At 37.5% G+C, this 25,814-nt stretch overlaps 1 protein-coding gene across 1 annotated transcript in view; it reads right to left on the bottom strand.

Annotated features, from left to right (window-relative positions):
• The window catches only part of EXT2 (exostosin glycosyltransferase 2), a 77,225-nt gene that overhangs the window by 17,788 nt on the left and 33,623 nt on the right, over nt 1–25,814 (bottom strand). Inside the window, exons 8-10 of the mRNA XM_021402264.1 lie at nt 25,365–25,496; nt 12,762–12,951; nt 1,528–1,694 (exon numbers count right to left, since the gene is read on the bottom strand). Coding sequence (XP_021257939.1) covers nt 1,528–1,694; nt 12,762–12,951; nt 25,365–25,496 — 489 coding nt within the window. The remainder of the gene's footprint in view (nt 1–1,527; nt 1,695–12,761; nt 12,952–25,364; nt 25,497–25,814) is intronic.

Here is a 25,814-nt window from a genome sequence, read left to right as displayed (position 1 = left end):
AAAAAAACCTTACTTCAGTTGTCTTCCCTTCATTCCATCTTTCACACTCCATGCACTAACCCATTACTATTAACCTGGCAAGGGAAGTATTTCCTTTCTGGAGACACACAATAGATTAAACCTCTGTCTCCTGTTCCTAACATCTTTGTTATGGCATGAACATACCTACATTACCACACATAACTTCCTGAGTCCAAAAACTTGTTCCTTGCTAAGGCTCTTTGACTTGAGAGCGAGAAGCATTTTACCACGTAAGTATTCACACTGAATACTTCCAACATCCCTAAAAAAATCTTCTGTTGTTAACAAATGCGTTTGAGAATTAAAAATGATACAACTATCACATTTAGTTTGCTTTCTGCCCTTTTGAATAGTAGTTTTCGTTATTACACTCAACTTGTTTTCTATTCTAGCTCTCGTGTATGAAGCCCGATGTTGTTTAGCTCTTGATATTGCACGTACAGGTGTGAATGCTATATTCTTAAGCATACTCTTACATTCTGTAAAGTTTATGCTTCATTTACAAACAGAGCATGTTGGTCCTAAATGTATATAGAACAGTAATGTCAGATTATGGACTGTGTCATATACTCAGAAATTGAAGACAAAATTCATTGGAGTCAAATTTTTGCAAGGAAATAAACCCTGTGGCTTTCACCAAATGCACATTTGGACATACAGTTCAAATGTGTTTATGAAGACTTTCACCTCTTCACACAGCTATGGGTAACTGATTTGGACAAATTTTCTCTTTGCTGACACCCTCATTACAACAGCAGCTGTTGAAACTTTGCCATTTCAAGCATATGATACATGTGTCTCCTTAACATTCTTCAGTTCTTTTCACTGCAGTCCACCTTGCTTTGGCGTGTCCTCAAGAGGCCTCCTCTGTTCTCAACACTTAATCTCTCAAACTTGTCTTGTCCATCAACGTGATGGCAATGTATCCCTACCAACAGAGAAAATGCTGTTTTACAGTAAAGAGGCCAATAAAAAAAAAGATATTTTTATTCTAAGGTGTATCAATCTGCTAACAGATTGATAACGGGACAACTAAACAAATGATTTATTTGAAGAGAGTACATCATAGAAGCCAGCAAGGTAAAGAGTGTGCAAAGATATGGAACTGCAACTCTTGTAATCCCTGCTTAATCTCCTCAGAAATATCTGAAATACTAAGCTACACAGCACTAAAGTTGTCATATCTAGAAACTTTTTGAAACTGACAAAATGAATCCTATTCACAGTTTCCAGATCACTTCCATTACAAATCTATACAACACAAATTATACAATGTTTTATAGAGGCTCTTGGCATCACTGTGCCAATTACTGAATTTTTTCTGTTAGCTAGCGGTGTTTTCCATAAAGTAATTGCAATCTGTAAAAACATGTCAGTGACCACTGAAATGCCACAATAAACTGAGAAGCGACAAACTGAATCAGCAGTACTCTTCCTCCGTTTTAAGAACACACACAATGTTGAAGTGGACAGCATAAGAAGGGGAAAAAAACACAGGTCTCTTACCTCATAGCCAAATTGGAGCTCATCTGAGGTTAGCATAATAATATCATCATCAATAGCCAACACTGCTTCTGTTTCAATCTCATCATAGGGGAAGAAGCGGTTACTGAGTTTGTTTTCTGCAGTCCTAACAACTTTCAGAGGAACACGAATCTTTGGCCAGAGGGAATCTAGAGAGAAATATTCAAGGAAATGTAATTCAATATGATAACTTACTTCTAAACAGGTCTGCATTTTTACCTTAGTTTCTCTTTATGATCTACACCTCAACTTCAGTTAGTCAAAAATGCAAATATACGAAGGCAAGAGACAGAGAAAAGTCTCTTTTATTCACTACAGAGAACTTCACAGATAAGCTGTTTGGGGGACAGCTTGCCCAAAACAGCAATCTGAGATAATTACATAACAAGAATCAGTGACACTCCATACTGATTTAGGATGCAAAGCAAGAAAACATTTTACTCATCTGCAGTTATTTAACCATTTGAAGAAGCAGTATACGATCATTGGCTGCAGTCTAGAGTCATAAACAATGTGAAAAGCAACAACAGTACTATTAAGAGCTAAGAAAACTAATTTATATTTTAATAATTAATGACCTTGATGTACCTAAAATGCTAATCACTATTAACAATTAAGGAGTAGATTTGTGTGAGTGTGTGTGTGAGTGTACTTGAGTAATTTCTTCTAACTTCAAAGTTCCAGCTGACAGTGATAAATTAAGCTAGATAAATGTATAAAGACTCTCACTGTGCCCTACATCATCTTTACAAGTAGAACATAGCACTAGAGTACAGAACAATGAAAAATCTCAAGTCAAATGAGGCTTTAATTAGCCACAAGAAACTGTAAATACAAAATTCACTCTAGAATGAGCTGCATTTCCATTTCTTGCTGTGTTTAAAATGTAGTACTTAAAGGAGTGCATTAACAGTTTCTCCAAACTATTAAATACATTGAAAATTTTCAAAATCATATTCTATTCCTAAAAAAGCATTACTGGAAGCTTAAGTATAAAGCACCAGGCTAAAATCAATGCAATAGAGCAAATAATTGAATATAAAATATTAATTCCAAATATACTCACATAACCATTTTCCAACACAAAACATAAAAGGAGTCTTTATTACAGGTTGATTCATCACAAAAGCATCAAATCACCGAATGGTAGTTAAATAAAAAGATAGACAACCATTAAGTACAAGTGTGATATGTTGATTTCTTCCTGCATTTGTTTTAATTAGAGTTTGAAGGAAAAGAGCTTGAGTATGGTAAGATGAGCCTAAGTATTTTGAAAGATACTGTTGCAGGCAGGAGACAGATGAAGACTTGAGTTTCTTTCACTAGTGAAATAGAGAGGCTGACAGAACGGTATATGATAAGAAAAAGAAAAGAAAATACATTAAAAGAGCTACAAAGAAACTACTAACAGATTTTGTAAGTTGCTCTCCTCGTCAAATCGAAATGTATATAAGTAGGGTCTGTAAGAACTGACACTGTGTCTGAAGCTACTGAAATTTTCATCAGTGGTCTGAAATAAATATAAAGACTGGGGACATGAAAAATAGTGAGTACAATAAGGTCATACAGAGCACTCTGGACCACTTAGTAAACTTAGGTGTATTTGAAAAAACAAAACAAACAAAAAAAAAACTGATAAAGCTCAACACAAAATTTTACAATAGGAAATGCAACCTTTTTGTCTCTAAAAGTAGTTACTGAAACAAATTAAGAGGTCAGAAAGGACAGCGTTCTCAGTGTGGTGCTAGGGAAAAAATAGATTGGTGTAGTTCTTGCATGTATAGATGGACAAATAGTGGGGAATTCTGGACCATGAGTGGAGGGCAATTTAAAAAAAAATCTGCTTCTGGAAGTGTTCTTAGAAGAATTATCTGAAGAACTAAACAGGAAACACCAAAAGTAAATTAGTTAAAGAGATACTTCCAATTCCATAACAACCCAGAATCAGCTGTGTCCCAAAAAGATTTGCCCTCTTTCCACTGTCATCAGGAAGACAGACAGACAGTTATCTCTAGAGAAGAACAAGAGCTACTTCATTCCAGCACATACAACTACCAAGGACTGAGTGCCCACATTCTCATTGCCATCAAACTCCTCAGATGCAACTGTTCACCCAATACTCTTAAATAAACCACAGAACTACATGCTTCTTTAAGACCTTCAAGAACTACTTCATTAGGAAAATAAAATCCTTTTTTCAAACCACAACAAGAGCCTTCAAAAGTCAGATTTTTTTGGAGCCTTTTTTTTTTTTTTTTTTAGAAGGAAGGATTGGCTTGCATGAGTGGCCAAAAGAAAGCAGAAGAAATAGACTGATATTCACTGGCAATATTTTTATTCAGTTTCCTACCCTGAGTTTATTCCTGTGAGACTGAAAAAGTGACCATAAAATCTACCTTTACCTGGGTGGTTTTGTAGACCATGGCTTCTACCTGACATACACAAGTAAAACAGGAAGAAGCTACATACATTTTCTCTCTAGTAGAAACAGAATATTGCTTTCTTACTGGTTTGCCATACAAAATGCAAGCAAACACATCTGTAAGACAGTTACAAGTACCTTACAAAGACATACATCATGGCCTCAAACTCGGTAGACTGTTTAACATTTGCAAGCTACTTAAAGACCTTAGGCTAATTGCCAGTAATTATCCAATTATCAAGTGTGTATTGCTATAGAAGAATTTTAAGTAGCTTGCTAGATCCCCAAGAGATTTCCCTGCCAGTGTTTCAGGAGCAACCAGAATTGTATGTATATGTACATCTTTATTTATAAATATCAACAAAGTTGATTTTTGATCATTTATACATGCTAATTATTTTTTTATTTGGGATTTTTTTCTTCCTCTTGTGCTTGCTACACATATTTAAAAAAAAATCACAACCGAACTGCAACGAAGAACTTATTTCAGTGCAGGAATACTGTGAAACAAAAATTGAAACGGAAAAGCCACTAAGATCGGGAAACAATAATTTAGAATATCAAGCAAGCAAGAACACTTCAAACTTTAAGCTCTACAGAAAATCAACTGTTTGATAGCTTACTAACAGATATGCCACTTGCATAAAAATATGGCAAAAGGAGAAAAAAAACAACGAAGGTGTAATATAACGGTAATTGGCATGCATCTCAGATGTCAGCAAATCCTGTTAAATCCACATGATTTACTAAGGTCTTGGAAAGTCTCTCAAAATGACCAATTCTCAAAATGAGGTAAGTTACTCTAAAATAGTTGTACTTTGAGAAACATAATACAAAGTGTTCAAATTCAAACTTAAATAAATGAACAGAAAATATCAGCATTTTGGAACAACTCCGAGTAATATATTAGGGTATCAGTTACACTGCAGAATGAAAAAAAAATAAAAAGAAATGGTCAAGACTACTTGCTGGCTAGAGGCTGATCAGATACTAAATGTTGCTGTATTTACTGAGATGGAAGCATATGGAAGATGTCAAGACAGAAAATAACTTGGGTTGCCACTATACTGACTACCTGAGCAAAAACGATCATCACAAAGGATAGCAGACTCCACTCAGAGATACAAAGTATTTCAGGTTCAAAATTAGCACTGCTACAGGAACTCCCAACATAGCATACAGTCAATAAAAAGACAACAGTTTCTTCAGGAGCCAAAGTTTTGAATCTATCATGGAGGTTAAAATTGTCTATAATTATCTTAAAAGACAACAAAAGAAGAGTGTAGTTTTCTTTTTCACACATAGGAGGAATGAGGCATAAAGAGAAGTCTGAGGCAAGGTCTGACTAACACAACATTTTCAATTTTGAGATACTGCTTGGAAAGGTAGCGTTCTGAGAAACCTGAGCACTAGCAAAACACACATGGGAAAAATTCTCATTTTAATAGGCTTTATTATAACCAAAGCAAAAGTCTATGCTTTAATTCTTACAGTAAGTGGGCATGGTATCACTTAACAGAGTATGACAAAGACAAAAGAAGCCCAAGACAAGAAGTGATGGACAAGACAGATGATGCATTACAAGATGAGATGAGGACTTTTAAGCATACAAAAGTAAAAATGCAGGTTTGTGCTGGGAAATACTCTTACCTCTTTTAAATTTAGCGAGGGCTTTCTGTGAGTACAGCAGAAGACAATGGTAAAACATTAAAACAGAGCTCCCTGGAGTATACAAAGTTTATCGCTATCTATGTGTGGAGTCTGAAAAGAACGACAGGCACCTCCTGTTGTGTATCATACTGAAATAATTATGACAGACTAGTGTTTGAATAATACTTACACTTGCTCTTTGGCAACAAGACTCTGGGCATTCTTGGCAGTTTGCACTATTCAAGACTACTGATCTACTGACTGTAGAAGCTACCACAGAAAACAGCATGTGGTCTTCTAAAAACAAAATCAGCACTTTCCAAATTTTTCCAAATGCAGCTTCCACTTCTAATAGGCTTGCAATCCCTAGCAACATGACTGCAGTTTTGACCAGCCCGCAATTCTGCCATTAAGTCCTGTAACTCTGCATTTCACAGCAAATTTTTCAAGCATGATTTCAAGATGATTTCCACAAACTATAGGATTAAAATCAGTGTTAACCTCCACTACCCCAAGAAAAAAGTGCTGTCATTATGTTCCCATTTAAAACACTCAGTTATTAATGAAGAGCAGCAATAAATAAATAAATTAATTAAAAAATCCTCTAAATATGCATTTCTCTACAACTCCCACTTACATGAAAGACAGCAAAGAGAAGGGATGGCAGTCAAGTGAGGCAATTTTCTCTCCCCCTAAAAAGAAGTTGCCTTTTTCACATCTCCCCAGGTTTACCATCTTGCCATCAGATGTAACAAAAACGTACACAAGCTTGCAAAATGCTTATCTATAATAATGAATTATTATTCTCAAATCTAGACTTGTTTCTCAGCTCTGAAGGAACTGTTAAATAATACGTAGGAGAGGGAGATCATAAAAAATAACAGACAGTGATATTTCCATCTAGAGTATTACCTCTTTTCAAAGAGAGATGGCAACATCTTGTTGTTAAACAGCATCATTCACTGATTCCTCACTTTTGAGAAACTTTTAAGTCTTTAAGCAATAGATACATTATTTTCTATCTTATCCAGAGACAAAAGCGAGTTTGTATAGGAAATTGCCTGCTCTAATTTTTAGGGATCATCTATTTCCATTTTCAACATTCAATATAGGGAAAGAGAGAATCAGTTGTTGCACAGAGCTAAACAATATTCTTTGGACACTCAAGATCAAAAATAGCACAATATTTAAATAAAGATTGATTGTTGCATTTCCAATTGGAAGCAGCAGATAGGGATAGTAAGGAGGAGCTGGAAGTACAACATATACTCTCAAAGTAAAAAATTCAACACTTGTCAGTAGTAAGAGCAATATGACAAATTAAAATTTAAAAAGATACACTTACTGGGTAAAACAATGGCATTTTGATGACTCACATAAAGATGCTCATATAAACATGTTCACACAAACATGCTCTATTTCATTTTCTCAGTAAGAACAGCCAGGAGAATCTCATGACTGCTGATTACATGGCACCAGAGTATTAGTTCACACACAGCTCAGATTTCCCGCAACTCCAAAGTAGTCCACTGGGAACTGCAAAAAGGAAAAACCTTTCCAAAAGTTGTGCAAGGTAGACTAAGATCAATAAAAACTGTCAGAAAACATCTCTAAACATGTTTCTTTGTATGTATCCGTAATTGCTCAGATACTCAACTCTTCTATCTGATCTTTCACAAGATCTTTTAGTCGATAATCATTCTACTTGGCCTACAGTAGTCTGCGTGAATTCAACCAGTTGAAACAGATGATGAAAGCCTAATGAAGGACATTTTCCAGTCTGGTCTTAAAGACAGAACTTAGCTGGTATCTGAAGTTTCAAAAAATTGTCAGAATTAGCAGCATGTTACAACTATTTACTACCAGTATTCCTTTAACAATGGCTTACTGAAAAAGTCTGTCCAGGTAGTTCAACTGCTTAGACTTAGAATGAACTGTCTAAAAAAAGCTGCTTCTGACCAACCTTACAGTTTTTGTATAGGCCTACAGTACAGCACAGAATTCCTCTTATATAGAAGGAACTGATTATTGGTTTCTAGGACATTACTGAGAGCCTCTACTAGGTTTGTTAACACTAGATTTGTAGACTTCCTTCAGAAAAAAACCTAGGATGATTCAGGGAAGACAAGAACAGTCCTCAATTAGATCTCTAGGTAATCAAAGAAAATGGCATGAAGTACATTGTGAAGACGACAAGTTAATTCAAAGCTTAAAAAGAAGTTCAAGAAAACATTCCTACCAGAGCCAAGCATTAAAGGGACAGTAGGATAAAAACTGCCATTTAAGCCTTTTTTGTTGTTGTTGCTTTTTTTTCCCCTTAAGATATAGTGATCTATAGGACACACAGGATCCTTACCCTCAGTGTTTTATATCAACACTGTCAATTAATAGTATGAAACCAAAATAAAAAACATGGTTACTGTGGCAATATCCATAAACCTAACAGTCTATACCTTATTCTGAGTTTATCAGCAACTTAGGTCCAGGAAACTCTGCTTATAGAACTACGCAGAAAATACACATTCTTCAAAATACATTTTTTCTTTTAACAAAAATGAACCTAGAATGGAATCAAACTATAACATATGATTTCTAGCTTATTGCACATTTATTAACAGTAATGCATTTATATGTTTTTATACCACTTATATGGTAGACAAGATGATTTCTTCAACTGTCTGAAACATGAAACATATGATGAAATGTTAGTGGAAACTACTATCACAGACTATTTTCTTGAACTTCAGAACTAGTAATTTAGACAAATTCAAACGAAAGGGCAAAAGTATTTGGCTGAATTGAGAAAATAAAAAAACATCCTGTCTACGCAAATATTCCCAGCAGCAGACACTTGGACCACAATGTTTATTTTATTGAATGCAGAGTGAGTGAGAGAAAATCATTTTTTCCTATAGTATTTCAAAGCTTTAAACTTATTTTATTAATATTATACATGGAGTCATGGGATGTTACGGCTGGGTTAACAGGCTTCTTGTACAACCCATATGGATGAGTAAATATACAAAACTCAGCCAAAGACACAGAACAGAGATCACATCCCCCTACACTTAGAGAACACTTAAAATCAGCAAAATTATTCTGTAAAGCATTAAAATTCCAGATTAAAATTATTATCATATGTGATACTTCCTCTCTGCTGTTTCACACATAATATCCAATATTTTTACCATTGGCTCTCCGAAAAGTTTGAGATGCCTCCACAAAATTTATGCATTGCTCATACATTCCTCTGCTGCAGCTTTTTCTGCTTCTCCTAAGATACCATTCATATTTCAAGTCCAAAAGTAAAAGATTAGATCCACAATTTTCAGTCTCACCCAAAGCAGTGTTCCTATTTTGGTGTACAGATTGAACTGTTACCTCAAAATATACAGTAAAGCTTTCACCCCTTCGTACGCACCCATGCCTACATATCTCTCTTGGTTAGAAAGCATGGGAAGAGAGTGTGTTCTACCAAACAAAATAAAGACTTAATCACAAGACCTTCCTGAATCTCTTCCTTGCCCTTAAGTTGAGTGATGGTGAAGATGTCACCTCTGTGACCTCAGTTTCTAAAGCTGCAAAATGGGAGCAAACAGTTAAAATAAGCCAAGATGTATAGATTTTTGTAAATGTTCTAAAGGTCCTCAGATGAAAATCTTACAGAAACCAGTTTCCTCTACTACTTAATTTTGATTTGAAAGCAGATTTTAATTACAGATTTCAGCATCTCCTTAATAATAATGCCATGAATAATGCTACTTAAACAGCAGTTTTAAACTACAGATCTCAGTGTTTTACGGAAAACAATAGTGTTATATTCATTTTATAGACGTGGAAACTGAGGCACACAGTAAAAAATGAGTTGCTCCTATTCAGCAGGTAGAATGTGTGCATTTGGTCAGTGTCCCAGCCCTAAGAACTATGTGCCTGAGAAAATTAATTGAAACGCTGTTTTTCAGTGCTCACTAATTTATTTCTTAAAAATCTTGAGAGACAGTGTATACATCTCTCATTGTGTTCAGGTGACCACATGGCAAAACAAGCTGGGATTCAGAGCAGACAGCTAAGAGACTAAAGACAGGTCATTCAAGCTTGTACGAGTCACCTTAAATTTCCTTCAGACTCAGTGAAGACAAAAGGGTACTTCTGCAGGGATGCTGTATTTCACTCTAAAATAAATATGTGATGCAGACTAGATGGAGGTACTTTTATTTTTTTTTCATTGGTTTTAAAGGAAACGTATAGTTGTGAGCTCAGACTTGCATGTGAAGCTCTTAAACATTCCAACTTCGGAGTCATCCTCGCAAATTCATAGCACAAGGGGAAAATAACTATTTAAATTGCTACTGATTAGCTCGTGCATGTATGTATGTGTACATACATACACACTTTCTCTCCAAGTTAGCGCTTCTGTACATTATTTGGGTGAAATTTTTCCAGTCGAGTATTCAATTTATCAGTTGACCTCCCAGTGACTTCCATTATTATCAGGCAATGTGATAAAGAGTTTACCAGTTTGTCAGCCATATCAGAGCTGCATTTGCCCCTGACACGACAAGATCTGAAAAGTGTATGCTTTATGTAGATCCCACACTCCCTGCTTTGCTGACAAATATACCTCTTCACTCAAAATTTAGTAAATACTGAAGAAAAGCAAAAAGGATTTTAGTCTTTATGGAATTGTCCATTTCTTGAGGGGTGCAGATTCTTAAATTTTGCACAACAATTTAACTCTTTTCTTCTTAAGTCCTGTTTTCGCTAAGTTTTGCTTACATAAAGGCATCATTACAAGCGTGTAAATATTCATTTAAAAAAAATTAAATATCAACATGAATTCTAGAACTTGCAGGTGTTTGAAAATCTCAATTCCCAGGGACAGGTTCTCTCTGACTGTTTACAATACATACTGTTCTAATAACAATATCAAGTGCAATTGGTGTCATTTTCAATTATAACACTATTCTTGTGATGACAAGGCAAAGGAGTAGCCCATGTCATATTTATGCCGCACTATGCCAGCTCCATTTCAAGAGACTCAAATCCAATTCACAATTTACTGCTCATGATCAGTGCTAAAGACAACCTTGATGTCGTCCACTCAGCCCACCCTCTTGTACTTATGGAACAAAAACAAATCACAAAAGGTTGCAATGCTAAAAGCCAAAACTTGCTTCTGTACAGAAACATGTCCTATATATGTAAATGACTAGGAAATACAGCTCTTAGTGCTTAAGGAGGTTAAGCACCTCAGTTTCACTATAACCAATTAAAAGAAAATAGCCATAAAAGTGCAGATACTACTGTAGGGCAATAAACTAGACTTTATCAGTGACAGTGGTGCACATTACAAACTTCAAACTCATTCCTTGCCTTAATCCATCAGAAACTTCCTGGCTTTAACAGGCTATAAACAGCAGAAGCTTTGAAGTCCATGGATTAGGATCACTAATAGACAGACTGAAGGAGAGACTGGCTGAAGAGCCAAGTGGAATGCCCTGCATGGATCTGAAATGAAACAAGTTAATTTAATCAGACTGACTTCTCCCCAGCCATAGCCCAAGATTACAATGGTTATAACAGCAAAAAGGAGACAAGGAGCACTGGAAATAAATAGTTATTTACTTCAACGTAACGCTTAGTCTAACATAGGGGCACAACTGCCTGAGCATTCAACTGCTCTCTTGAATTCACAAGTTTATGCTTTAGAGGCAACAGTAGTTTTTTCTGAAGCTGGTTTATGACTTCATAATAATTGAGACAGAAAAAATTAAATGCTTCAATTTTCAAGAATTTCTAAATTCGGGATTAATATGAATGATTTAACAGAAAAGATCTTGCCAACATTTTACTGGTTTCCACTCTCCTACTCTTCAACTTTCCTTTTCCACTCAAAGCAAAACATGGAAACAATCCATTTGGGTCAAATCCACCTGCACTCAGTGGATGTTCGCTGACAGCTTACATAACTGAATGAATGCAACATTAAGCATTTTAAGTTTCAGAGAAAAACTTCTAACTGCAGAAATTCCAGCATCAATTTATATGCAACACTTCTCACTTCAAAAGTTTGCAAAGCATTTTATAAACCACTAAATTTTGAGATGTTTAGCACAGCACTATTACAGAATGCTTTTCAAAGCAAACAATAAAGCTAGTTGCTTTGAACCGCAGCATGATGCCAAAATGGCAAATGAGCCAAGTGGAGGGCTGTAATAGCTTGGCTCCAGAGAAGCTGTCAGAACATGGCAGATTGAGACAAGTGGTCAGGGATTAATTTTTGCACTGCATCTTACCGCTACACCAAATAGCTAACTCTGAAGACTGGAAAACTGCAGCAGCTGAAGCTTCTGAAAATACAGTTACAAAGCGAGGAGTCCTAACAGGCTTCATTTTCCCCAGAAGACAGATGAATACACAAAATTCTGCACCACCAAATTTAGGGTTTTTGAACACATATTCCTAGAAGAAAGCATTTCTTCTCCCAGAAAAATACCACTTACATTTTCAGATGGGAATGACCAAGTCATAGCTATGACATACAGGAAACAAACTCATTTACAAGTACTATATATATAAGCTCCCATTAAGAATGAGAAAAGAAGACTAACTGCCCAAAATAATGCTCAGGTCTTTAGCACCAGTGTTTTGAATGCATGAAGCTCACCCTACATAGCAACGAGCACAAAATAAAGGTCTGTGAATGTACCCTCAATTTAAAATCAACACAAATTCCAAAGTTTGAAGGATCCTGCAGATTCCACCACATTCCGTTGTACAAAGAGAAACACAGTATCATATGTGTTGGAAACAAAAACATTTAAATCAAGGCCCATATGTCTTTCTACACAGAAACAAAACCAAGCATTGACAAAACAAAGATGAGTTTCTCCTTACTACTCTCCAAAATAAAGGTAAGGACAGACAATGTCTCTGCAACTAGTTCATGTTACCTTTGACATTAATCTGGCAGCAGAATCACTGGAATGTTCCTTTTCATCTACTTTGGCCTTTCTCATTTCACTTTCAAAAGCATCACCACAAAAATCTCATTTTATTATTATGAAAGTAACTATGAAATAGTTTTTGAAGGCATGTTACTCCAGTTTCACCCTCCTCCACTACACCTAGCACCAAGTCTTACCTTCAGGTGGATTTTTGTTCTGGTTGTTCCAGACAACAAGCAACTTGGACAGACTAGGCACTTTGGACACCTCAGTGATGACTCGGAAAAGACTCTCCACCCTGTCATAAGTCAGAACTATAGCTGTGAATCCTTGGGACTGTGGTGGGATCAATGGAAGGAAGAGTGGGTTGCTCACACTGTTCCACTTCTGCAAAGGAAAACAATAAAATAATTCAAATAAAAAGAATTATTACAGTATGGAGTAATTCACATAGCCAGCATTTAACTGTCAGCGGTGAAGTAGACTCAGAGTAGGCAGAATGATTCTCTAAATTCAGCAGAAGTGAGCTTCAACAAATTCTGAAAACTTTCATTCCAGCCTCTTTGTTAATTCAATTTTCATTTTTTGCCTAGCTGAAACGTTGCATACAGGAGGGGCTTTAGGGAAAAAATCAAGTGGAAGAGACAGATAGATTTGCGGCGAAGGAAAACTAAGGTAAATTTTAACTCAGATACCAAGAATCAATTCTCATTTACTAATCACTATTTCAAACATTTATGTTTACAGTCAGAACTCAATAAACAAACAGAAACCTAATCAGCCATACAACTTCAGAAGTGGAAAAAAATTTAAAAAACAAGCAAAAAGCATACACCTGACATAAAATGGGAATCCAGGGAAAAAAAAAAAACGCCAAAGCAGACACTGAGAGGAATAATATACCAGCTTCCACAAAATTTGGTTTGTTAAATGGGTTGAGAAAAAACTATTCTGTTTTAAAAAAAAAGGCATGAGATACAAAGATGAATTTCAGAGAGTTATTTACCTCTCCTGAATTTTAACTAGGGCATCCCTCTTAAGACTTTAAAGGTCTTAATTCAATACTCTGCCAGCATAAGAAAGCCAGTTCAACTGGCAAGAGACAAGACAGTGAAATTCTCACTGCGTGTGCCAACCTCATTTGGAACCTGCAACGCAGAGGAGGAAGCAGTGAAGGGACTGCTCGATAGGAATGAAAGCGTTGGTGTTCTAGTCTCAACTTTTCCATTCCAGCTGACGTTCCAAGCAGATACCAAGGGTCAGAGAGAGAAGCAAAGAGAAAAATAAGACCTTTTGGGATGAGGTGAAAAGCAGAGTTGGGAAAGCAGAAACTGAGCAATGCTGTTTTGCTGGGAAGTTCTGAACGCCAGCCTGTAAAAACTATGAACACTCATAAGCAGTCAGTAACTGCCAGCAGGTCACAGAAACCTTGTGAGGATCTCCAACTAAACTCATATGGTAAGTCTGCTTGTGTTAGGAGGAAAGCAAGTTTTTTTTTAATTTGTAATAAATAGATCTTGCAATTTTCCGTGTTCTGATTTTGTCTTTGGGCTACTTTTCTTTACATGTTCTACAATAACCCTCCTCATGCTCAGTGGTTAGACATTTCTAACTAGAAGGTTTTCTAGCTAGGAGGACAGGGAGAACTGAGCCTACCTTGCTTAAAGGGATCATAACATTTTTGACCACTTTAACAGAGGAGAAAAAAATGCAATGTGAATACAATTCACTTGTCTGCAAGCTGGACACTCACAAATCCATGGGGCCAGATGGATTGCACCCTAGAGTGCTGAGGGAGTTGGCGGATGTGGTTGCCAGGCCTCTTTCCATCATCTTTTGACAGTCCTGGCTAACAGGGAATGTCCCGGTTGACTGGAGACTAGCAAATGTGACTCCCATCTTCAAGAAGGGCCAGAAAGATGATCCTGGTAGCTACAGACCTATCAGTCTCACCTTGGTGCCAGGGAAGGTTATGGAACGGATAATCTGAGGATACATTGTGGACTAGTTAAAGATCAACCAGGGGATCAGGCCCAGTGAGCATGGGTTTATGAATGGTAGATCCTGTTTGACAAACCTGATTTCGTTCTATGACATGGTGACCCGCTTAGTGGATGAAGGTAAGGCTGTTGATGTGGTCTACCTGGACTTCAGTAGGGCCTTTGACACTGTCCCCCACAGCATCCTTGTGGAGAAGCTGGCTGCCCATGGTTTGGATGGGCATATGCTCTGCTGGGTGAAACACTGGCTGGATGGCCGGGCCCAGTCTGTTGTGGTCAATGGAGTTAAATCCAGTTGGCGGCCAGTCACGAGCGGTGTCCCCCAGGGCTCGGTGCTGGGGCCTCTTCTATTCAACATCTTTATCAGTGATCTTGATGAGGGGATTGAGTGCACCCTCAGTAAGTTTGCAGACAACACCAAGTTGGGAGGGAGTGTTGATCTGCCAGAGGGTAGAAAGGCGCTACAGAGGGACCTGGATAGACTGCATTGATGGGCCAAGGCAAACCCTATGAGTTTCAAGAGGGCCAAGTGTTGGGTCCTGCACTTTGGTCACAACAACCCCAGGCAACCCTACAGGCTTGGGGAGGAGTGGCTGAAAAGCTGCCTGACAGAAAGGGACCTTGGTGTGCTGATGGACAGTCGGCTGAATATGAGCCAGCAGTGTGCCCAGGTGGCCAAGAAGGCCAGTGGCATCCTGGGTTGGATCAGGAATGGCGTGGTGAGCAGGACTAGGGAAGTAATCCTGCCCCTGTACTCGGCATCGGTGAGGCCTCACCTCGAGTACCGTGTTCAGTTTTGGGCGTGCCAGTACAGAAAGGACATGGAGGTGCTGGAGCAGGTCCAAAGAAGGACAACAAGGCTGGGGAAGGGCTTGGAGAATATGCCCTACGAGAAGCAACTAAAGGAACTGGGGCTGTTTAGTCTGGGGAAGAGGAGACTTGAGGGGCGACCTCATTGCTCTCTTCAAATACCTGAAAGGTGATTGCACTGAGAGTGGGGCTGGTCTCTTCTCAGTGGTGACAGGTGACAGGACAAGGGGAAATGGCCTCAAGTTGCACCAGGAGAGGTTTAGGTTGGATATCAGGAAAAACTTCTTTACAGAAAGGATTGTTAAGCACTGGAACAGGCTCCCCAGGGAGGTGGTTGAGTCACCTTCCCTGAATATGTTTAAAAACCATTTGGATGTGGTGCTCGGGGACATGATTTAGCGGTGGGTTGTTAGAGCAGTATGGTTAGGTTGCGGTTGGACTTGATGATCTTGAAGGTCCTTTCCAACCTGAGCAATTCTATGATTCTATGATTCTATGACTCTATACTATTTACTTCTACAAACACATCAGCACTGAAGAGGGGATAAATATGTGAGATAGACAAGCGATTTTACTTTAAGCGCAATATTAGCACACTGCTTCATCTATGATGGTCTAAGGACATGTTCCAGGCAAGAATCTGTCAGTAGGAGTAATATCAATTAATAGACTTCCCAAAACAGCTGGAAAGACAGATTAGTCCTCAGCTACAGTCATCCTTTATCATGTCTGGTACAAGCAGCATTTGGTATAAAGTGTCGCTGAGGTTCCTAATGGAAAAAATGCAGCTTTTAGCCCACAGATGTAATAGAAATAGCAACAGCAATATTCAACTTCAGTTCACAAAAGGGACATGGCTACCTGTGATAGCAGAGGAGTACGCTCAGAAACTCAAAATATACATATTCATTGCTTTAGCAATGGATAAATGCAGAGGCAAATTTTGCATGCTAATTTTACAAGAAGTTGGCCAAATCTCTGATTTTGTTCCAGTTTCAAAAATTCCTACAGAAAATCACAATAGAGTACAATCCATCTCATTAAAGCTTTACAGACTCATTTCCACACAACCACCACCCCAAAACTGCTATTACCCAAACGATCCTTGTAATGCTGAGAAGCTCTTTAAAGCAACTTTCAGAAACCTCTTTTCATTAATACTTGTAGCAGAGGTTTAATTTCATACTCAGTAGACTGCCAAGAAAATCTTATGTTTCTGCCCTACAAGAAGAAATAACTGGTAATCTATGCTGTATTTATTACTTATGGGTGAGTATTGCCACTTAAATTAACAGTCCCTACTTTTTCTGTGGCCACGGCATCTCCTACAAAATTACTTGCTATAATATGCCTGGAAAAGGATTATAATGTTTGTATCATTCTAAGACTATATTAGTTACTCAAAGAAAAAGATGCACACGTGAGAGTACATGTAGCCTACAGAAATTATCATTATTTCTCTTAAAATCCTGAATTTTATGTACACTTAAATTCCCACTTTTACTACTTTCAGAAAGGCTCAAACATTTTCCCCTGATGGTTATAACTTAGGAAAAATAAGGCAACTTTTCAGGTGTTTTTGCTCATGCATCTACTAAAGGATGATGGAGGGAAGGAAAAGCCTGTAGACTCACACTAATGGATGGGAGAACCAAGCCTCTTATTTGAGAAAAACATTTCAAAAAGGCAATTAAGCATCTCTCAAGTGCCATTAAGAGCCAACCCCCTGCTGCCTGCCTGAAGAGTGTGTCTACAGTCTGAGACCTATTGACCCCGCTTTCTGCAGGAAATCAGGCAAATTCAAGCCTCCATAATTTACTAAAGTCTTCCAGATTTCTCCTTGGGAAAAGCAAACCATACAGGCAATTAATTCAACAGCAATCTAATTAAATCTCCATTATGGCAGCAAAGTATGAAATGGATAATGACATCAGGATGGGTTCTCCTAGTTGTTGATCAAGAAGCCAACGGTGAAAGAACATTTGCTCCAGACCCATCTTCATTAACACTCATGATGGAAATTCATAGGAACTTTCACTCTCAGAAGGAAGAGCAAGCGGCAGCGTCGGACTGATTATCCATCACCTCTCCTTGACAAAGTGCTGACATTCTACTATGGATAAGACAGTCCTTCAGTCATGCCCTCCCAGCTAATATAATTAGAGGAGCCAGGATAATTAATCTAAGATTAATAGGTTGTTTGCTGTGAATCATTTTTATGGCCAAAACAGATCAAGTTCAAACGCCAGTTTCCTCAGAGTAATTTCATGTCACTTAGGTTTGACAACTCTTTGCAGATCACATGAACAGCAAAAGTAGTGGGACCTAAATAACAGCAAGAACTCAGAGATGACATAATGCTGGAGAGAGGAGATTTCAGGCATGGATAAGTATTACAAGGAAGGATTCAGGCTACTGCAGTTGTGCATGCATACTTGTATCTTAGAAATAAAGCACTTTCATTTCCAATGGAAACATCAAATGTTGCTCTTCCCTTGGTCATTAAAAACAACTTGATTCTATCTTAGGAGAAGTTAATGTATTAAGGATAAGATACCAAGAGAGTAGAATTCTCATTATGTGAGATGCTTAGGGTTGGACTCGATGTGGAACCTTCAGGTTTAAGTTAGCCAAGAAGTTTTAAACAGACTGTTCTTACAATACAGAAATGAGAAAGGTAAGGGTTGCAGAATATGACTGACACTGGACTTAGAACTGGCCATTCATTATAAATACAATAGATCCTCAAAGATTATTTGCATAATACCAGACAAAACTAAGATAGGGTCCTACCCTAAATTTCTTATTTAAGTAAGCAACGAGTACGATCAAGAGACTTGAAGACACACCACACAACAGAGAAGTTACAAACTACAGCACAAAATGGTCTCCAGGAGAACAAGACCTTAAGATGCTACTCCATGTCACAGTAAAGAGCCAAGAACTTCCCAGCCATCGTTTAGTGGGAAAACTCGGCAACAGCAGATTAGAACGAAATTTCACAGTTACCATGAACAAGACAGTGGGTTTTCCTCCCTATGTATTTTATTTTCAACAACCAGATTTAGTGCTTGTTATAGCCAACTTATTATAGAAATCATACGGTTTGAATGACAACAATTCTCAGTTAAAAGTACAGAGGCAAGGACACCAGAATGCTGAACTTATACAATAGCTAAGCAGTTTGTCTATACATCTAAATAAAGCAGAGATGAATCCCTTGCCTATGTGAGTAAGGCTTTTTAAGCTGGGTTGTTCAGAATATCAATTCTAACCTCAATGTGGTTTCAATTATGAATCACTAGACCAAAAAGGCCTTGATTTATTCTATTTTTCTCCAATTATTCATGATAAGCTTTTATTGAATACTTTGAGAAAGTATTTCATCATGCTTCCCATCCTCGAGTGGTCACAGGGCAAAACCAAAGGAATTAACCCCTCTCCTTCTCTGGAGCCAACCACGGCACTTATGCTCCGCAGAATCACAAGTCTAGTTGCATAGTCAACATTTCACATTCTGATGAAGATTATAAACCTTCCCTAAAACCATTTTAGCTATGAGGCACACAGGAGTTCCTATCTATTCCTACTTGAGTGATGAAATCTGATACCGTCTGAATCATGGATTACGAATGCCAAAATATATCACATGACCATAATGGTAAGTTATTCAGCATCTTTTTTTGTTTAGCTGCTTAAATTTTATCAGTTGTCTGAGCCCTTCTGACATGGGATCTATTGGCTGAACACATTTTTTGACATAAAAACTTAATTCTGGGTTCATCTCTTCAACTCTTTAATTTTAATAATGTGCTAAAGGAACGGATTTTCAGTGAGAAGAAGAGAATTATCAAGAATAAAGTTTGCATTCACACTTTCCATAGGGCAGATAAGTTGAAGAATCAAAGGGTCACAAAGATGATTAGAGGGCTGGAGCATCTCTCCTTTGAAGAAAGGTTGAGAGAGTTGGCCTTGTTCAGCCTGGAGAAAAAGCAGCCCCATGGAGATCTCATTGTGGCCTTCCAGTACTTAAAGGGAGCTTTTGAACAGGAAGGAGATCAACTTTTTACATGATTTGATAATGACAGGACAAGAGAGAATAGTTCTTAACTAAAATAAGGGAAATTGAAATTAGACATTTGGAGGAAATTCTTTAACTCAGAGTGTGGTGAGACGTTGGCACAGGATGCCCAGAGAAGCTGTGGATGCCCCATACCTGGAGGTGCTCAAGGCCAGGCTGGATGGCACCATGAGGAGCCTGAGCGGGGGGGGGCAACTCTGCCCATGGCAGGGGGGTTGGGATTGGATGGTCCTTAAGGTCCCTTCCAATCTAAGCATTTCTATGATTCTAAAAAGTAATCTGTATTTACAGCTGAATATGCATGGTATATTCTATTCGTCTGATGCAAAAAGCATCATTACAAGAGAATTTAAAATTTAAAAAGCATTATTATAAGAAAGAATATGCATCTTCTATGCATCTTTTATTTTGCAAATAAAGCAAAATTTCATGCAGCTGATTCAAACAATCACACAAGGTAGCCGGAAATACAGCGGGAACAAAATTTAGTATTATTCAATGGAAAAAAAAATCCAGATGTGCCCTGACAAAAAGAATGCTGGATTTTTCTCATTTACAGGTAAATAAGTTTTTTAAAAGTGCATATCAATATTTGGTTAATGTTCTGAAGATGATAAGTGATAGCAGGATGGAAGTACAACTATAATACTATCATCATCTGGGAAGTATGAGCTATGATATTCCAGTCAAAGTGCTTAAAAATAATTTACTCATTTAACAAGTGCAACCTGTCTGGTAATTGGATGGAACCCATGAATGAACATCCAGCTTAGGCCTTTCTAAAGGAATGGCATTTCTTGCACAGAGTTAACTTGTCAATTTGTTTTAGTTTAAGACAAATGATAGTTCTGTTTCCTGTCTCACTGGGAAAAACTAAATCTAGTATGTTTAATAGTATGTTAGGCATAGTGATATTCTCAAGTGATTTATTTAATTCCGATCTGTATCACCCAAGGTCAAAACTCAAAAGCAGCCACTTACAAACAAAACCTAATGTTTTATAGGCCTATGTTATAAACAGGCTTAAAAGAATTTCAGCAAAAGCAACTAAAGAAAAACTGGAAAAAACTTATCCGACACATTTTTTCAGAAAGCCATATATGTTAGGAAGGTATGAAGTAAAGTGAAAGGAGAATTTAAATAATCACAAATAGCTAGTCTGGGAAGTGAAAAAGTAATTTACCCCCTTTAGTGCACTTCAAAGTACTTAAATGAAGATAACAGATCGCGTCTCAAATCCACATCATTAGTTCTAATCCAGCCCAAATTGGTAACAATCAGAATGAACAGCACGTAAGTTGCCATTTTCTGGCTTACTTGAATGTAAATGATTGCCACTACCTAATGGATAATGGCTGGACCAATCAATACAAAACACCACTTCCCCTCTCCTCATTAAAAGGAAAAAACACAGTGCATTGTTATTGAAAGTACTATTCCATTACATATCAGCACGTTATACACTTACTGATCTTCTACTTCCTCAACAGCATGAGTAGGAAACTATGAGTAGGAAAACCATCTGCATTTCTTCAGAAAAGGACAACAGCCCTCAGTCAAATGATATGAACACATAAAACTGCTTGGATCCCTTTTTCCCTTTCAATGTATTAACTATGCAATTAACTGAATATGCATTTATCTTCTGTGTACCTTATATCCCCTTCTGCTAGAAAAACACCCTCATGCACTGCTGCTGTGTCCGCACGGTGGTGAATCTACTCAGGCAACAGTCTCACTAACATTTTGAGCCAATATAAGCCAAACTCATGCCAAAAAAAGCAGCTTTCCAGCCACCTACTCCCTCCTTTGTTCCTCCCCACCTTTCTTTTATTTTGCTGGGTAAGTTTTACAGAAGGAAACAGATACCAGCTAATTCACCACAAACGATTTGGAAAATTCAAGAAGGAGGTAGCACAGGGTGAGGAAATCATCATCTAAATGTGGAAGAATGCAGGACTGCTTCCTTTGGCAACAGAACCTGCCTAGAGCAGTTTGAAGTCTGTGGCAACTATGGACTCGATACAAGGTGGCGGGATGGTGTTCCTTTGTCTCGAGAAAGGAGGAATATCTGGGGATAAACTTACATGCAGATCTAGCTAATGAGCACGCCTCATTGATTTTAAATGCATGAATATCACTTCCATGCTGACTGTCCAAGTTAACAGCCATCCCCTCAGATAAAAACACCAATGTAATTGTGCTGAAAAGAGAATGTAACCATTATCACATTTGTGGATGTTCTAATTCCTGATTCCAGTTATCAAAGTTCAAGGTAAAGCAAAGAGAAGGTCTTCAGTCCTACTTTGCAAATGATGTCAACTTGAGGCAGCCCTTTGTGAATGATGCACAGCTTTATTTTCATAGCTACTGTAGTTCCAGACCTAATCAAATATATCAGGTCTCCGAGAATCTTTTGTCTATCATACTTTCAGGCTAACTCAAAGTAGGCTTAATTCTACTGTACTATAATTAAAACAATAAAAGGCTAGTACTATAAAAAATCATAGGAAATAGACTGAGATTAGATGAAGAATGTTAAAATGGGGAAAAATCATGAACTTGTAACAGCTCAATAAAATACAGAGCATACTACACACCTTGGACAGTTATGAGCTATGATAATTATTGAAGCAGAAATGCTTTCACTGCTTTATTTTACATATGAAGCAGGTGGAACAACTGAGCAGTAATACAATAACCAATGCATTTTACTGAGCTCTAGTTCACTGTTACTTTTCAGGACTCTAGTAGCATACAAAGCAAAATTAACCCCTAGAAGGGCACAAAGAAAAAGGAACATTACACTATGAATTACATACATTACATTCACAGGTAAGAAACCACAGCCAAGGATGCTCACTAGCTAAGGATTCTCCTCTGCATGACAATCCTGCAGGGAGAGTATGCTCTTCTTTCTCTTAGAAAGGGGTCACTCTCCAAGCAATTAAGCTTATGTAACAATTAATGCAAGCCTTTCCTGTTTAAATATTCCATAACCAAATCCATGCTGTCATTTTCAAAAACCTTATTACTTTGAGCTCTGTTAACATCCTTGTACTGATTACAGGAATCTCTAACTGAAGTAAGCCTGTTGCGTTATAATTGTGATTGCACCCTCTGCACCTCCTGCTAATCTGCCTACAGCTTTTACGTACTCTTTCTGCAACTCTGCACTTTATTCCTATCTAAGCCGTGTAATGGGAACAAGAGAATTCTTAAAAGCACCACATTTAATCCTTACTAACCACAACGTCACAGTGAACAACAAGGAGAGGTAGAGAACTGCATACTGAGCCAGCCTAGTTCAAAGGGAAAAAATAATTGACAAGTTCTGGAGGTACAGTTCTGGCCAATAACACGAGAATTTTTGGCACTGAGTTACTTGCACATTTCCCTGTGATATTAACATTAACTTGCAGGTGCTTCAACAGTTACCTATATCCTGACCCTGAGGCCAATGCGAAATAATTTTCTTTATATGCTTCAGTCTTGGAGTGTATCTAGAGATGAGTACAGCAGTTTTCTTGCAAATGAGGAACACATTCAAGTCATCTTTAGGTATTTTGTCTTCTTATCAGAGTTTGAGAATACAGTTGGCATCTTCTGCTACCCAAAAAGTACATACGTACTTGCTTTCCAACTACCATTTCTCACCCAGACTAGAAATTACAATGGTGCTATGAGTCCACATTAGGCACAAATTTAGATGAGAAACACACTCAGGCTCAAGCAGATCACCTTTTCTGTGACAAGCAGAATTTTGACAACTGGATACCACAATTATTTTTTAAAATGTTCTAAAAGATCTCCACAACTTATTAAATTTACTGGCAGATACTCTATATATCATTGTCTGAAGATAGGAATATCAGAGTCCTGGAGAATATGGTCCCCTACAGATCAGAACCGTAAGATGCTCTCACCTCAAAGAGATAAAACATAATATATTCACATTAAAAATAACCTCAAAAATAGGTTGGGAAAGGCTCCAGTTATTAAATTCCAAGGAAAGAACATGTCCCAAAACCCAACAGCATTAGTTGGCTAGAAACAAACAAACAAACAAAAAAAAAACACCACAAAAAGAGCCTGATAAAATGAAATTTTCATGCATGCTCAGAGCAGCTATCAAAAACCACAGTTAAAGATATCGCAGGGTTGCGTACTTCTGTTCTACAAATTTAACTGCTTTTGAACAATTCCTGATCTGAATTCTATTTTCTTTAACCGACCCTGTGAGAAGGGGTCACAAGCACTCTGTGTTGCTGGCTAATATGGAGCTTACACAGCCCATAAAGGAACTTTTTTATGATGTTTCTGTTTCATATTGAAGCAAGAAATGAATTCATGCACGTATTAAGCAATTTTCATAGACTAGGATAAATATCAAATTCTTTCAACTGAGACATAAAACCACTGAGGAACTGACCATGCATGGCACGAGACTCATGATATGAGGTGTTAAACTCCAACATGCTGGACAAATTCCAGCCTGTCTAATTGCAGTCAGCCCTCTAACTTTTCTTTGCAATTGCACATTGATAAAACATTCCTGCTTACTCCCCGTGCTGCCCTAGCATGACATTGCTGTTATGTGTTCCACCACAGTTCCAGTGCTCTGCTCTACATGTTACTCTGTCTGTGGCAATAAACCTGCCTAAGAATGTCTAGGTTGAAAAACTAGTATAAATGTCATTTTTTTTTTCTAACTATACATTTATAAAGGAAAAAAAAAAGCCTGCTTGTTTTTCAGAGTTAAGTATATCTTCTCCAGAAATAGAAGGGTTTCCAGTACAGGAGAGAACTGCAAGAGGTTTCCGTATCCTCTTTAAAGCCTCCTTAAGGATATACTCTTCATTTTACTAGGTGCTTCAAGATGCTTGATCTGCTAGCATAATCTAAAGGTGTTAAGATACTTTGACTCCCTATTTATAGAATACGTTTTTCTTCTGCAGCTAACTTGTTGCTTAAGTACTGACAAGTGTCACATTTGTTCTCAAGTCAATGACAACAGTAGACCAGTGCCTTTGACTAGGCAACAGAAATTTGTCCTATAGCCCTTTGCAACAACTGTTCACGCCCAATCAGCCTGAGGAGTTCCAAGTAAAACACACTACTCCTGAGCACTCCTACTCAGCTTCCAGAGAGACTCTCTCTAACCTATCATAAAGTGAGACAGTTAACAAGTTTGTTTTTATTAGTAACACAAAACTATTTTTTATATTTTGACACAGAGAAAATTAACTGATTATGAGTGAAAATCATCTGCAGCCTTTATATAGTAAAAAATCAGAACCAGCTGCCTGGTGCAGAAGGTTAATTAATTCTCCAGCATTTCTTCTTAGCAGAGGTAGGTTCAACCAGTGAAACATTTAACACAAACAAACATAAAAAACCCACAACCAACACCCCAGCAAAACTTTGATCATCAGTTTTTGTACAAGAGAAATTACGTAGAAACAACATGGAGAAAATTGCAGACGTAAGACTAATTAGCTATTTCAGCAGAATTACATTGAAGACCCTTGCAAATTAAGATCTTCAGTACTTCCACTGACTATTTCCACTGCAGTTACTCATTCTTAAGAGCACTAAACTTGCTCTAAATGCAGGAGAAATAAATGTGTGTACGTATGCATGAAAAATAAATAAATACATAAATAAATAATCAAGCATGCAATTTGGAGTGCAATAGCCAAAGTTCATATTTCACAGCTAGGACATAAAACAAACTGCTAGTTATTTTGCCAGTTGTCATAAAAATATATTAACTTCATCTGTTGGAGTTACCAACATAATGCATACACAAACACACACAGAATTATTACCAAGTTTCATACCACATACCTCTTATACAAGGAAAAAAAGTCATTTGTTTTATGAGTGAATCAAATGAATTTACTTACCACAGCTGGGGGATCATTCCATTCTTCATAAGAAATGGCAGCATATGGATAAATTCTATCATTGATAATCTGAAGAGTAGCAAGAGCAATTGCTTTCATCGATCGAAAATATGCTTCCCAGAACCACCTGGCCTGCAAAGAGAATAAAATTCACTTTCCTACTGAACAGATCCAGTGCTTAATAATCAGGTTTGGCTTTACACATGCAATCTGTTCAATGTAGTCTACAAGTCAGGTGGAAATTAGATTAGGAGGCATGCTTACTCTAACTAGGATATTTCTGTACAGCCAGAAGACTTCAAACTCAATTCCTCTTCCATGTAACAGAAGACTTACAGTCAATAAAAGGAAGCAACAGCATTACTTCGCAAGTGATTAACTAGAATGAAAAACCTTGCAAATACTCAAAGAAGACATCAGTCACTTTCACATTTTTATCATTAGTTTTCC

Source organism: Numida meleagris, chromosome 6 (assembly GCF_002078875.1).
Source record: "Numida meleagris isolate 19003 breed g44 Domestic line chromosome 6, NumMel1.0, whole genome shotgun sequence".
NCBI lineage: Eukaryota > Metazoa > Chordata > Aves > Galliformes > Numididae > Numida > Numida meleagris.
Note: the sequence above shows the minus strand (reverse complement) of the source record. Positions and strands in the feature narration are given on the sequence as shown.